Below are 14,653 nucleotides of genomic sequence, written 5' to 3' on the forward strand. Positions count from 1 at the left end.
TTATGTGGTATTTTGCCAAATATATCAGGACTTCCCATGGGCAGTGGGTAGAGCTTAGGTTGTCAGCAGGTTCATTCATATCTTTATTTTTTGTATCTTTTTTTAAAAAAACAGCCTATTCTCTCCCCCCCCCCCCCAGTTGTAATGAGCAAACTGGTACCATTTGGTGCTATGGTAGTTTGGATGGCTTATCTACATCCCATTCGTAAGAGAATAATCAAGCTACCTAAAAACAGAAGGGTAGTTGCTCTTCTGATACCATTTGATTAAAAGAAACATTCATTCTAGCTTAATAACTAATTTAGGAGCTCTCTAAAAAGCAAACAAAACAAAACAAAAAAACAACCTTACAACTTAAAACAATTAGTTTTGCGACCATTTGAAGTTGGAATGGCACTGAAAACAGTGACTTACAATGGATCCTCTTGCTTACAATCATAATAATATATTCATATATATCTGAGTGTATAAATATAAAAGATGAGACGTGTAAGTAATTCTTAGTGTAAATGTGGAAAATCCTTCAGAAAGAAAAAGCTGTGATGGTGCAGTGGTTAGAATGCAATATTGCAAGCTACTTCTGCTGACTGCTGGCTATTTGCAATTTGGCAGTTTGAGTCTCACCAGCTCAAGGTTAAGTCAGCCTTCCATTTTTCCAAGGTTAGTAAGATGAGGACCCAGATTGTTGGGGACAATATGCTGACATTGCTTAGAGAGGGCTGTAGAGCACTGTGAAGCAGGGTATATAAGTGCTGTTGCTAAGTGCTATTATAACAATAGTAGTAAGATATTAAACTTTATGATGAACATGAAAATTAATATATTTGTTTCATTTAACTGTGAAAGATTTACATTGACACACATAGGGTTTTGCATCTTGATCTGTTTCTAATTCTAGAGTGTGAATTAGGGAAAAGGAGCATTGCGCAACCATTATCTAATATAGGAAATATATATATAATTACATAAATGAATGAAATTTTTGAGTAACTAACTGTTAAGCTTAGAAGAAATACTAAGAGGAAGAGATCTTAATGCTCCATGAAATTGCCATAACCAACCATGCACATCACATATTAAAAGATCTGACTGAAAACAGCCTGAAAATTAGTTTAGGATTTCAGCCTATTGTAAGTGTTGTGTTATTAATCTCAAATTCAGAAACAAACTAAGATTGTCATGAATTGTTCAGAAAATCATCTTTCTCTGATTGTTAAATACAGTCAGGACCACCAAATATGAAGAGACAGGGTTCAGTGGGGAACAATGTCACCAGGCTGCCTGCCCATTATACTGCTTGTTTCTTTGCCAGTACTCTTTTTTAAACACTTCCTTGCCATACACAGTCTTTTTATAATGCCTTGGTAAGACCACACTTGGAATACTGCATCCAGTTTCGTTGCCACAATGTAAAAAAGATGTTTAGATTCTAGAAAGAGAAGAGCAACAAAGATGATTAGGGGACTGGAGGCTAAAAAAATATAAAGAATGGTTGCTGGAATTGGGTATGTCTAGTTTAATGAATGTTTAGGAGTGGCATGGTAGCAGTGTTCCAATATCTCAGGGGTTGCCACAAAGAAGTGGGAATCAATTTATTCTCCAAAGTACCTAAATGCAGGACAAGAAGCAATGAATAGAAACTAATTAAGGAGAGAACCAACCTAAAACTAAGCAGAAATTTCCTGATAGAACAATTAGTCGGTGGAACAACTTGCCTCCAGAAGTTGTGAATGCTCCAATACTGGAAGTTTTTAAGAAGAGATTGGCAACCATTTGTCTGAAATGGTATAGGGTTTCCTGCCTAAGCAGGGGTTTGGACTACAAGACCTCTAAGGTCCCTTCCAATTCTGTTATTCTGTTCTGTTATTCTTTTCATTGTCACTGCCTGCCACCTAGTGTTTTTTTTCCCACTGTTGTCTCTGCATTCTTGCTGCTACCACTATCAGTCCAATTTATTTCTTTTGCTTTCTGCCTGTCTACAAAAAAAAAAAAAAAAAAAAAAAGTCAGAATGATAGGTGCCACTAGATTTCAGGAATTCCTGCTATTGCTTTGGTAGAGTCCATACGGACATGACAGACCACTTTTTTTAAAAAAAAATCTGTGCCTGGTTTCTTTTACATCCTAATGAACTACATCTTGAACCTTTTGCATAGAAGTATAACTTTATCACTGGATTGCTGATTGAGTTTTCTTAACTTTTTTGATCAGATTAGCTGAAATTCATGAAAGATGTAAAAACTGAAAACATAATTTTTGAACCAAGGCCATTTCATGCAGTCAGTTTATAGGAGAATAAGGGAGAGTTGTAATTCGTTTCCTCTAAGGGATATAGACAGATATTTCTTAAATAAAATGTTCTCTTTTAGAAGTCTTAATTTTCTCTGCAGTCACGACATGACATTTGAAAAGGCCTTTTGTGAGCTAAGACAACATGGGTGCATTCAGTCTTTTAATGAATCCTTTCCTCTCAGCACATTGGAAGACTTAATAAAGAAATATGATTTCTTATTGGTCAGTTTGCCTGGTAAATGAGCCAAGACTAAAATCAGGCCTGTAAATCCTTTGACACCATGCAGTGAAACTGCTCTTAAATAATAACTTATTATGAATATAATTTCTCTTTGCTAATTTTTCTAGTGGCTGTTTATTTTTTGATATAGTTTATTCTTTCTCAGAGTGCCTCAGAAACAGGATCAGGGGCTATAAGCATACATGGGATATAAAAAATGACTGTTGTCATCATCTCTATGGGCTCATTTATCACTGAACATTTTGCTGTTGGGAGGATGTAAATGACATTGGCATATTTAAAGCTTCAATTTATCCTCTGATTGGAAGATATAATTCTCTGAATGATGACCTCAAAGAACAGAGATTTAAATACATGTATGTATGTATATATATATATATATATATATATATATATATATATATATATATATATATATATAACTTACAAATGTTAAGAGGAAGATTTGTATTTTATATTTTGATATTGATACCCAGAATAAAATATCTTGGCTTTGAGAATCTTTAAAGCAAACTCATATTTGTATGATATGATACAAATATGATAATTCATAAAATATAATAACATAAAAGCTCCATCTACCCTATTTAATACCATCCCACTCTAATGTTGTGAAACCATAAATATCGACACCTTACCATATAGAATAGAATAATTCTGAATACCCGCAGAACTAAAACCACTAAGTAGTATAAACAATAAGCTCTGAAAAAGGAGAACAATATGTGCTCCAGCATCACTCATTTGAAAAAAACACACTAGAGATGTAATAGGTAGATAATGGGGACAGGATCTCTCAGAAGTTCAGCTATAAAGATATGACTAATTTCATATTGGTTAAGCACAGGGGATTACTGGGAACATTGGAATTACTCCAGAAATGATCTGAGCAAGCAGTATGAGATACCATGTAGAGTTGTGCTAGTATGCTGTCTGGCTTGGAAGAGGCAGGAACCACTTCCATCTGAAAGATGGTTGGGAGACTATAAAGATAAAGCTGTGGAATGTTACCTTTCGTGTTCTCCTATTCTACCTTTGTTTAGATACCGGAAATACAATTTGCATGATCATGTAATCTTAGGCATGAATCTGTTGATACAAAACTCCAGTCTAGAGAAAATATTGGAAGTTGGCCATCTGAGGAGGTCTTGGGAAACCCCAGTGGTTTTGGACCATACTTTGTGAAACACTGCTATAGTGGATAGGCAAATGCTGAAGTGTACAGACCTGGGAAAACTAATGTATTGCGTGGGATGGGGTATCAAAAGATTTTTGTATTCTCTTTTACCCATATACTATTCTTTATGATGTTTAATGTTAATATTTGTTTTCTTCTTTAAGGTGTCAGAAAATTATACCATGATTTTTTGGTGATGTAAAAATGGTTTGAGTTCCTCAGATTTTCATTTCATTTCATTTTCATTTTATTAAATTTGTATACCGCCCTACTCCCGAAGGACTCAGGGCGGTGAACAGGCACATAAATACACAAGTTAAAACATGATTAAAACCCAATTAAATAATTTTTGCCTGAGACAATTTAAAACTCCCAATAATTTAAAACGAATTAAAATTTGAGTTTAAAAATTTAAAAGAAGGGGAAAAATTAGGCCAGGCCGGCCTGCTGGAATAGGAGTGTCTTCAAAGCACGGTGGAAAGTGCGCAGATCCGGGATCCTCTGTATCTCCGGGGGGAGCTCATTCCAGATAGTAGGTGCCCCCACAGAGAAGGCCCTCCCCCTTTGCTCTAATTAGGGAATTAGACCCCTTTGCTTTAATTTCTAATATGTCTTCAAGTCAATGTCTTTCCCTGTCTATTTCAATTTAAATGTCTTCAAATGTCAGTCTTCAACCTTCAATGTCTTCAAAGTGGAACTGACTTTTGAATAAGAAAAACAAATTGGGGTCTTAGGTAGAGTAGTTAGGGTTGTCACTTATTGGTTTTTGAACATATTTTGGGTGGGTGGGGGAAAACAAGGAACATTACTATGTATTTTGAACCTAATCACAATAGTTTGAGTTAGTAATGATTCCTGGGAAATTTGGAATAAGAACTTGGCTTTTGTGAGTAGTCCTAAAGCATTTGGTGGTATACTAAAGAAGAATCATGTGTAAGTGTTTTCTGCCATCTGCCTCACAATACCCAAAACACTGACAGAAAGTGTTTTTTTTTTCCCCTCAAAAAAGATCTCTCATTTCTTATCTGTCACTGTTCTTTTTTGACCTTCTCTTTCTGGTGATTAGAGACAGACTCCTTTTTAAGTAAATCCTTTTACTTTTATTCCCCTGCCTATTTCTCATTCCCTCTCTCTTTCTCTCTTGGTGTGGTCACTGCTGAATTGAGCACAAAAGAACAAAAGCTCTAATGAATACGGTGGAAAATGAGCTCATCTCAAGGTTCCCCCCCACCCCAAGTGATTTTTCCCATAATTTGAGAGTGGCTGTTCAAGAAATCCTATCATAGAATAATACGCAATGGCAGATGCTGCTTCCCACAGTCACAGCTTTGATGCCGATAATATTGTATGCCTTTTTCACCCTTGGATTCACTCTTGTGGGTTACCCCATGCTACAGTGGAGTTTATTTTGGCTACAGAGCAGACAGCAGAAGCATTCTGGCTTGGTTTCTTTCCATAAGGAATGTCTCTAGTTGCCATGTTTTTGCCCACTTCTCTAGAACACCATCTGTGAATTTTCCATTGTCACGGTAATTCTATCTATTTTCTATGTGCAGAAATGATGCCATGCTCTCATTGTTTGGAGCCTTATTTGTGGCTATAAGCTTTATTCTCTCTAATGTTAGAATGCCATATGCCATTCTCTAGAGTGGATATTCGAAGGCCTTGGCTGTCTAAGTTAAAATACCATAAGAAAAGAGTTAAATGAAGTGCATTTTTCTCTTTCTGGGAAAACTCTTTCATATGGGTGTTGTCACAGATATTGTAACTTATAGTGTGGAAGAAATTCTGACTCTTTAATGATTTGGGAGATGGAACAGCATGACTGATTTCTCATACACTGAGCCTTCTGGGGAAATGGAGTCATCTAGAGTTGATGCTGAGAGAATTGTCTCCCCTGTTCTGCCAAGTTAATTTCTCTAAATTTATAATGTCTTCCCCTAAAACACAGAGCCTAAATTCAGAGGAATCATAACTTAAATTTCCAGGCACAGAAATCATGTTGGATATAGTCATATTTTCCTCAGTGATAGCACATTGTTTGTGCCTGCAGCAGGGAAGACAGCTGGATTCAAAGTAATAAATGAGGAACAACTGGACATTCATCACACCATAAACTGTTCAATAAGACAAGAGTTACTTTATAAAATATGATTTTACTTATTATTTGTTTCTTATTCTGAAGAACAGAAATATGAATTAGCCACCAAGGACTGATTTCCCTACTTTTATAGGTCTCATCACTTGTTTTCTTGTAAAATATTGTGTCAAATGTCATCTGGCAAAAGCTCTGTCAGGGGTATATATTTTATGATAGCTCTGCAACATGTATGCAATCTGAAAATCTGAAAAAAGAGAACAGTAATGTACCTGGGATTTAAGTTATAGTTGAGTAAGATTTTTTGCTTTAAATAGAACATGATGTAGATTATAAACTTTCTCAAAGTTTCTGGAAATAAATAAATAAATAAACTGTTGTTGGATATCCAGTTTGGAAGTACAAATAAGTACCAAGAATTACGTCCACCTTATTTTTATTCTTAGGCTAACCTGACAAAATTTGGGAAGAAAACAAAAGAGAGATAAAAGAGACACTTTTTGTATTAGCAAACCTGAAGTGATTTTAAGTGTTCTACTACAAAGAATAAATAGAAGACAAATCAAATAGGATTATCTAGTACTAAGAGAATGTGGATTCCAGAAAATACAGTCTCTAATTAATGCTCAACATTTCTCTTGTGTAAGATTTGTGGTTGAGTTGATTATCTTGCTATTGCTAACCTACCCATCCCAAACTAACCCTACTATATTTGGAAAGTATTGAAATCTGAAATAGTAGGATAACATAACAGCATAATAATAAGCATGTTATACCCAAATAGAGATCTTTTATATTTAAAAATGCTTTAAAGGTTTTTTTTTAAAAAAGCATTTCCTATTCTACCTGTGTACTGTTATAAGGGCTAAAAGATTTAAAAGGAAGCCTAGCTTACTCATTTAATGTATTTGTATAGTCATCTGTTATTTGTAGCATTTTGAACTCAACTTGGAAGAAAGATCCATTCTCTTATAAGAATAACAGTGGAGCTGGTTAAAACACTGCACACACTTTGAAGTTAAAAGATTTAGCTATTGCAACCTAACAGGGTTTTGCCCAAAAAGTAAAAGGATCTTATTTAAAAATAAGGTGTAAAATAAATAAGTCAATAACATACAATAGTAAATAAGTAAATAATATATAAGAAGTAAATAGTATAAGAAGTAAACAATATGTAATAGTAAATGAGTAAATCAAATAATTAAATTTCTGTGGATTTTATTTAGAAATAATATGTCCAGATTACTACTATGAATCTAGGCGTGAAGTGATTATGACCATTTTTCACAGTTACAACCTTTGTAAGAAGCTCCCCAGCTAATCCCTCAGGAAAGCAAGACTCATGACTCCATTGGGTTGAATCAAAATAACTTTTACTGAGAGAATATGGTTACAGTAATATCAGGCAAAATATGAAAAAGCCTGTGGAAAGTACAAAGCAATTCTTTCATCCCCAAACCCAATCCCCCTGACAGTCCACTGGCAGCCAATGTGATGCCACAAGGTTGTTTTGAGAACTCTGAGGTGCTAGGCAGATAACAATTCACTCTCAGGGCATGACGGCCTTGAAACCAGGCTGGAACCAGCTGGGAGGGAGTCTGCTCCATCTCCAAAGACAATCCCCCTCCCTAATTCCCAGGCAACATATGAATCTCCCTTCTCCTGGACTCTCCAAACATGACCAAAGTGCAAACTCCATAGGAAAAAATCTATGGCAGATTGAAATGAATCCCAATACAGAGTTTAATGGAAGACTGAAACTGATCACTCAGCATATAAGCAATTTGCCACAGTGTTAATCTTTAAACTACTTTAGTGGCTATTTTGATGTGAACTTTAATATATTGTTAACCTTTTATATTCTATATATTTTTGTTTTGTTAACTGCCTTGGTATTAATCAGAGCACAAACAAAAAGAATAAATCAAATATGTGGATAAACATAGAAGCACAGCCAAATTCTAAAATATGGGCTGCCAGCAGCACATAGGATGAGAAATATGAATTACAACATCGACAAAGTATCTCAAATAGGTCATTTTGGAAATATTTTTGAAAAATTGCTGATTTGTGCTAAATCTTTTAATATTTCTATATGTTTATAAATTATATCAACATTAGCATTTCAAATCAAGATAAATATGCTTGGGCTTCAAAGAACAGAAATGAGAAATAATCTTATACTTATCACCTTCTACATGACATCTTTTGCATCCTTACTGAATAGAGCATCACTGGTAGAGTATAATTATGTCTCCTTTGGGAGAGCCAGTTTGGTATAGTGGTGAAGGCATCAGGTAGAAATTATGAGACCATGAGCTCTGGTCCTGCTTTAGACACAAAGTCATCTGGGTCAGGGTCTCCAACCTTGGCATCCAGAATTTCTCAGCCAGTTTTGCTCTGGGAGTTGAAGTCCACAAGTCTTAAAGTTGCCAAAGTTGGAGACCCCTGCTCTGGGTGACCTTAGGCCACTCACTCTCTCTCAGCCTTAGGAAGAAGGCATTAGTAAGCCATGTTTGAAATCTTACCAAGAAAATTGCAGGCAGTTGTCGGGAGACAACAGTGACTCAAAGGCATTAAAATAAAATTCAAACCTCCTTTGGTGTTAGACTTGCCCAGTCATTTTCTTGTTTCTTGTTTCATACAATAAACATAATAGTATGTGTTTTCCCCTCTAGGTTGAAGCCAAAGGTCAAATAAACACTTCCCTTTCATCAAAAGAGCCATCAAATTCTACTTATCTCTTGTCATCCCAATGCATTGGTTGGAGAGTCACTACTGCCATGTGCCATCATTTCCTGCCACCCATTGGCCCTAATATCCCTTTGTCTCATCTGCCTGAGCGGAAACCAGTATTATTGCCACATCAAAAATTAGAGCCAGTTACAGAGAAGAAAATCAAACGCTTGTCTTTAAGGTATGAATTTCCTGGGCCTATTTATTGTCTCTATAGACATATTTAATGTGTTTTGATATCCTTTTAATGCTTCTCATTTTCATCATCCTCATGGCTTATAAGGTTTTGGAAGAAATACCTGGAAATTAATTAATTGGTATGGAGCAGAATTTTGGATGAAGTAGAGATTTGTCTGCTTTGAATTAAGGGTTCCCCTCTCTCTCTGTCTCTTGTTTCATCTTTCTACATGACTGCTAAATTTAAAACAGGACTTTGAATAAGGAAAACATTTGACACGGCAATATCTAAGATTAAAGCTTTTTTTTTAAACATTGAGAATTCATTCAAGAAAGAGTTTGAAAAAAGGTAATGATAATCCAAGAAAAATAAATGAGTTACAGTATATTAATAATATATTCATGGCCTAATTCTGATCATATCTGTAGAAGAGATTTAAATACACTATGTATATAATCCCAGGATTAAAATGTATATTTTCATCTCAGGATGATTATGTTAATGAATGTATTTATTCTTCCTGACTATCCCAGGAACATTCTTCCAGAACATTCTGGTGGTTCAGAACACATTCTTTCTTTGAAGACTTGCATTTAATTCTTTGATTATCCTAACTAATTTGTTCACATTCATCCTTCATGCTCATCTTTCTTTCTTCTCCTTTATCTTTCATTAAGTATTGACATTCAAATTGAAGCCCTTGAAAGATATAGGCCTGTCTATACTTTTTAGTCAGATTTATTGGCTCTCCTTAAATTAGTAATCAGAGCAAACTATTTGGCAGCCGGGGCTGTATTTTATGGAAGCAAGTACAGCAGTTGATGGATCAATATGGTATTTATTTATTTATTTATTTATTTTTGAGACTTATAAGACCACCCAAGTCTTGGCAGGAGACAGCATAAAAATAATTTAAAAAGAAAAAAATATCAATAAACAAATACAAAGTATACATGCAAAATGTAAAATGATGACCAGTGATGACACTAAAGGGGGCAGGGGTGAAATTTCAGAGCTGTATCATTCTGTGATTTTTGTTCCTATAGCTGTCTTGGTATACACTTGTTAAAAAAATGTCTTGCTTGAATATGGGAAACCCTGTCTTTAGTTTTTAGTGATAGAAATTCTGATGTCTTTAGAAACCATAAAACCAGATTCAGGAATTAGCTTAGTAATGAGTATAGGTTACCTGCCCACAGATAGAGCATGCCAATTTTAAGGTGGATTACTTTTGCATTTGACCTTAGAAGGGTGTGTTTAAGATCATATTAAAAATCTGATGATGACCACATGAGAAAATTGGACAGAGGAATGCAAAAACTAGTCAGAGCAGCAAAAACATGATTCAATACATAATTGAAAGTGATGTAAAGAGATAGTTTGTTATATGATTTTGGCAGTGACTATGCTAAGATTTTGGTGACAGTTTAGGAGACAGCCTGGATACCTGTGTTACATCATTGGGGAACCAAAACAACCTGTAAGCTGTATTTGTTCATCTCTGATTAAATTTACAATCCTATGGTAAGAACATCACTAGATTTTTGCAAAAAGTCTGACATATCTTTGAAATTAAAACCACTTGTTACAGGACAACATGAAATAGTTTCATAGAATATGAAAGTATTCTAAATACTTTCATCATTCTATTCATATTCATAGAATATGAAAGTATTCTAAACTAAATTTTGCTTGCAATTAAATAAAATCAATTGAAATGAAACTGATACTGTCCAAATGTTGATTAGGTAACATTATACTATCATCAAAATGGTCTTAGGTATAAATTTGTTGATGGTAAAGCAACTCAGTTGTTATTCTATACAGGTAGTCCTTGAGTTATGACTGCAAATGGGACTGGAATTAAAGTTGGGATTACCGTTGCAAAGCAATGAGGTAATAAAGCATGATGTCACATGATCACATTGGTTAGCGATGTCAATTCTGGTTACTCTTTTAACCCAAGACACGTGGGTTATTAAGCAGGAAGTGGAGGGAGTTCCAGATAAGGAGCAGGGGTGCTGCAGAAGGGGTAGGAAGGATTTTGTGTCCTGGCTTTAGCAAATGGGAAAACATTCATGCAATTGGCAAGCAAATTGCAGGTGTCATACAGGCGCTTGGAGGTAAAGCTTTCAGTGATCCTGGGCATGGGAGAGAGGAACATTTTGGGAGCAATATGTTTGCAGCAAGGCTTGTAAGAACATCAGGAAGGATTGTCAGGAGAAATGATGACAGAGGGGAGGCAACTGAAGAGGAGCTGTGGAAGCAAGAAAAAGCATGCACCTATGCACAACAACTTACTAGCGGCTAAGGAGAAGGTATAATCCAAGTAGACTAGGAAGTTTGCCCCACTTCTTGGTACCTATGTTGGCCAAAGAAGGATTAGTACCATCTGAGGAAGGACCTGAGAGGATATCAGTATTGGATTTAGTCGCTGTTAAATCACCAGGCACAGGACCTAGTGGGACCTGATCCACCTTCCTGTTGGAATCTGGCTCTGAGGCCATTGCAGAATCCCGGTGCAGGCTGCATGTGGGTTGGGGGAGAGGCGTGCTGTCGTGTGAAGTGAGTTTAGGAAGGCCAGAGAAGGAGGATATGGGGTGTATGAGAACACATAAAGCCCTGGGAAGGAGGGCATTGGTGGGTGTCCACATATGTGTGAGTACTGGGAAGTCAGAGAAAAAGGATGCGGTGTACAAGTGAGTGAAGGGGGAAGGAGGATGTAGTGTGCACAAAGGCATTGTGACACTGCAATGGCTGCAAATTCAGGGACCAGTCATTAGTCCCTTTGTTCAGCAATGTTGACAACAACAACAACAAACAATGTTGTTAACAGTTGTTAACAAATGATTGTAATTTGTGGACTATCTGTAATGAGCTTTATTTGGGACAGTGATTCTGTATGCAAGTAAGTTTGCTTTATGTCCCATTTTCTCTCCACTTGAGGATCAGGATCATAAGTCATATCTGGTTTTGCTGCAGAGTTACCCTAATACAATTTAAAAACCCAGAATGAAAAATGTAGGCAGAGCTTTTGTTGCTAAATCATTCATTCCTCTATTTAAAAACAGAACAATATCCAGCTATGTTTTTTTTTTCTTCTAAGAATGAAGATATAAAAATATTCTGCTTCAGATTTTCGGAGCTACATTTTGTTGGAATAATAAGAACACTGGTACTAAAGTACGACATCCCATGTAATTTGGCTTGGAGTTCCTGAAGAATATTACAATATCGGTTTTATTTGGATAGAGGGTAATTGAGAAGAGATTTCTGTTAATTATACTTAGGGAACTTAACAAGCATTATTGCAAAGTAGGAGCAAACAGAGCAAACTGTAATTAATCCAAAATACAATAATGCCCCCGGAATCCAAAATTCAACCAGAAGCTTCCTAGTTCTTTTGCATAGTTCTTTAAAAAAACCTTTTCTCTTCACCCCCCCCCCCCCGTGCAGACTGTAAAAATGTTCCCTGTGGATTTCCTTGCCAAATTGCCTTTGTTCTACACAGAAAATCCTATTCTAGAAGATCAGATTAAACAGTGTCCATCTTTATAAAACACTCTATTTGATTCACTAAATCCATAAAATGAATGCATGGAGCAACACACAGAAGAGAGGATGAAAAATGGGAAAGTTGCCTTATGTTTCATAGCAGTGTTTCTCAAACTGTGTTTTGCAGAACATGAACATCAGTATTTTATTTATTTATTTATTGATTGTTTATATTTATATACCGCCCTTCTCCCGAAGGACTCGGGGCAGTGAACAGCCAACAGATAAAACACAAGAAATACAAAATTTGAAAACAATATTAAAATCCAATTAAATTAATTTGGCCCACAATTAAAAACACCCCTGTATTAAGACCCATAATTAAACAATTTAAAAATTAAAACAATTTAAAAGAGTTAGGCCAGCCTGGCTTGCTGGAATAAAAACGTCTTTAGGGAACGGAGAAAGGTGCGAAGATCCGGGATCCGCCGTATCTCTGGGGGCAGCTCATTCCAGAGGGTAGGTGCCCCCACAGAGAAGGCTCTCCCCCTGGGGGCCCTCAGTCGACATTGTTTGACCAACGGCACACTGAGGAGCCCCTCTCCGTGGGAGCGTACTGGTCGGTGGGAGGCTATCGGTGGCAGAAGGCAGTCTTGTAAATACCTAGGTCCTAAGCCACGGAGTGCTCTAAAGGTGGTAACCAATACCTTGAAGTGCACCCGGAAGACCACCGGGAGCCAGTGCAGCTTGCGCAGAAGAGGTGTTACATGGGAACGCCACGTCGCCCCCATAACCACCCGCATGGCCGCATTCTGGACCAGCTGGAGCCTCTGGATGCTCCTCAAGGGGAGCCCCATGTAGAGAGCATTACAGTAGTCCAGGCGGGATGTGACGAGAGCATAAGTGACCCTGCGTAAGGCTAATAGTTGGTCCCAAGATTCAAAGAAGTTTGCTTCAATTGAAATCTATTCAGTTTCACTAGTCAGACAAGTCCCCTATTCATAAGCTGAAGTCCCTTTCCTCGGCAGAAAAAAACAATTTAAAAAAATTGCTACACAACTTTTGCCTGAAAATTCCCAGAAAATATGAGACTTTAAGTAAAAAAAGATAATAATAGTCCCGCTTTCTTTCCCTTCAGCATAATTCACACAATTACTGAAGTGTTCTCCAGTACTTCAATAGACATGGACTGAATATACAATGTTTTGAAGACTTTAACAAATCTCTTTCTAAACACTAATGAAATATGCAGGCATAGCTTGTAGATCCCTTTAAGATTTTTAATCATTTAAATTCCTTAAGGAAAATAAAGAACATTAATTATCTAATTAGTCCTTATATCAGTATTCTTCCCCACCTCTTTTTACAAGCATTCTTCAGATAATGACTCATTGGAGAAATCCAGGGTTTTAAAACATGCTATGGAATGCTCTGCAAAACCTGTTTTTCTATTAAAGTCCACTTTCCTTGCAGATTGGTTTGTCTGTGTGGGGGTTCATGTTCCTCATGGTCTTCAGGTTGTCCATTCTGCCATATAGGTTGAAAACTATAAGAATTAAGCTTCGTTTTCTTGCCAGCCTTTAGTGAACTAGGGTTTATCATGCAAGTACATTTTGAAACAACTTGGTAAAGATATGCCGTTATTATTATTTTGATATTGCAAGTGGTAGAACTGAAACTGATAACTAGTGTAATCACATCATGGCAGAAGCAGAATTGGAACCGGAGACTGCATATTAGGCTGTCAAGTATTTATAATGCCATCTCTGAAATTACACATTTTGCATTTGTTGTTGCATTTGGCTTCTGAAAGAATTGAATGAAAAATGAATGATGAGTTTAACATCAGACAGAATAGTGGAATATGACCTGATTTTTTTTTTTTTACAAAAATGTTCTCATAACTATAAATATTCTTGAGAGTTGGTACTGTTTTTTTGAAAAATATCTGATAGGAGAATAATAGGAGAGAAGAGAAGGGGGGAAGAAGAGAAAGTTAAGCATAAAATAAATTTCATCAATTGAAGTCAAATAAATAACATTAATACAGGTCAGCAAGCAGAATATGAGTAAATGGGATGCAGACAAATATTTTGATTTTATCAGCCATGTGTGTGGAACTTCACAGTTTTTAAAAGCTTATTTTAGCTAATCCTTTAAAGAATCTTCAAGGGATTTTTGATGTATATGTTATATGCTGGATCTATGTCCCCTTCCGACATAGCTATGTTTCCACACCAAATAGAAGTTCTGGAAGTTCTGCAAATAAATAAACTATATAGGGAAGCTCAGGATAAGACAGAAAACTGCTACTTATTTACAATACAGGTTTCCCCGATTTATGAGAACAATTGGGACCAGAATTTCCTTTGGGAAGCAAAATAGTTGTTAAGTAAGTCATTCCCTATGTTACAATCCTTTTTGCCATGCTTAAATAA

At 36.2% G+C, this 14,653-nt stretch overlaps 1 protein-coding gene across 1 annotated transcript in view; it reads left to right on the forward strand.

The window, feature by feature from the left end:
• TMEM232 (transmembrane protein 232) overlaps nucleotides 1-14,653 on the forward strand; it is a 113,606-nt gene that overhangs the window by 62,949 nt on the left and 36,004 nt on the right. The window contains exon 11 of the mRNA XM_070935733.1: nucleotides 8,485-8,723. Coding sequence (XP_070791834.1) covers nucleotides 8,485-8,723 — 239 coding nt within the window. The remainder of the gene's footprint in view (nucleotides 1-8,484; nucleotides 8,724-14,653) is intronic.

This window comes from Pituophis catenifer, unplaced genomic scaffold, assembly GCF_029215685.1.
Source record: "Pituophis catenifer annectens isolate HBS135680 unplaced genomic scaffold, rPitCat1.0.hap2 SCAF_2, whole genome shotgun sequence".
NCBI classification, from domain to species: domain Eukaryota; kingdom Metazoa; phylum Chordata; class Lepidosauria; order Squamata; family Colubridae; genus Pituophis; species Pituophis catenifer.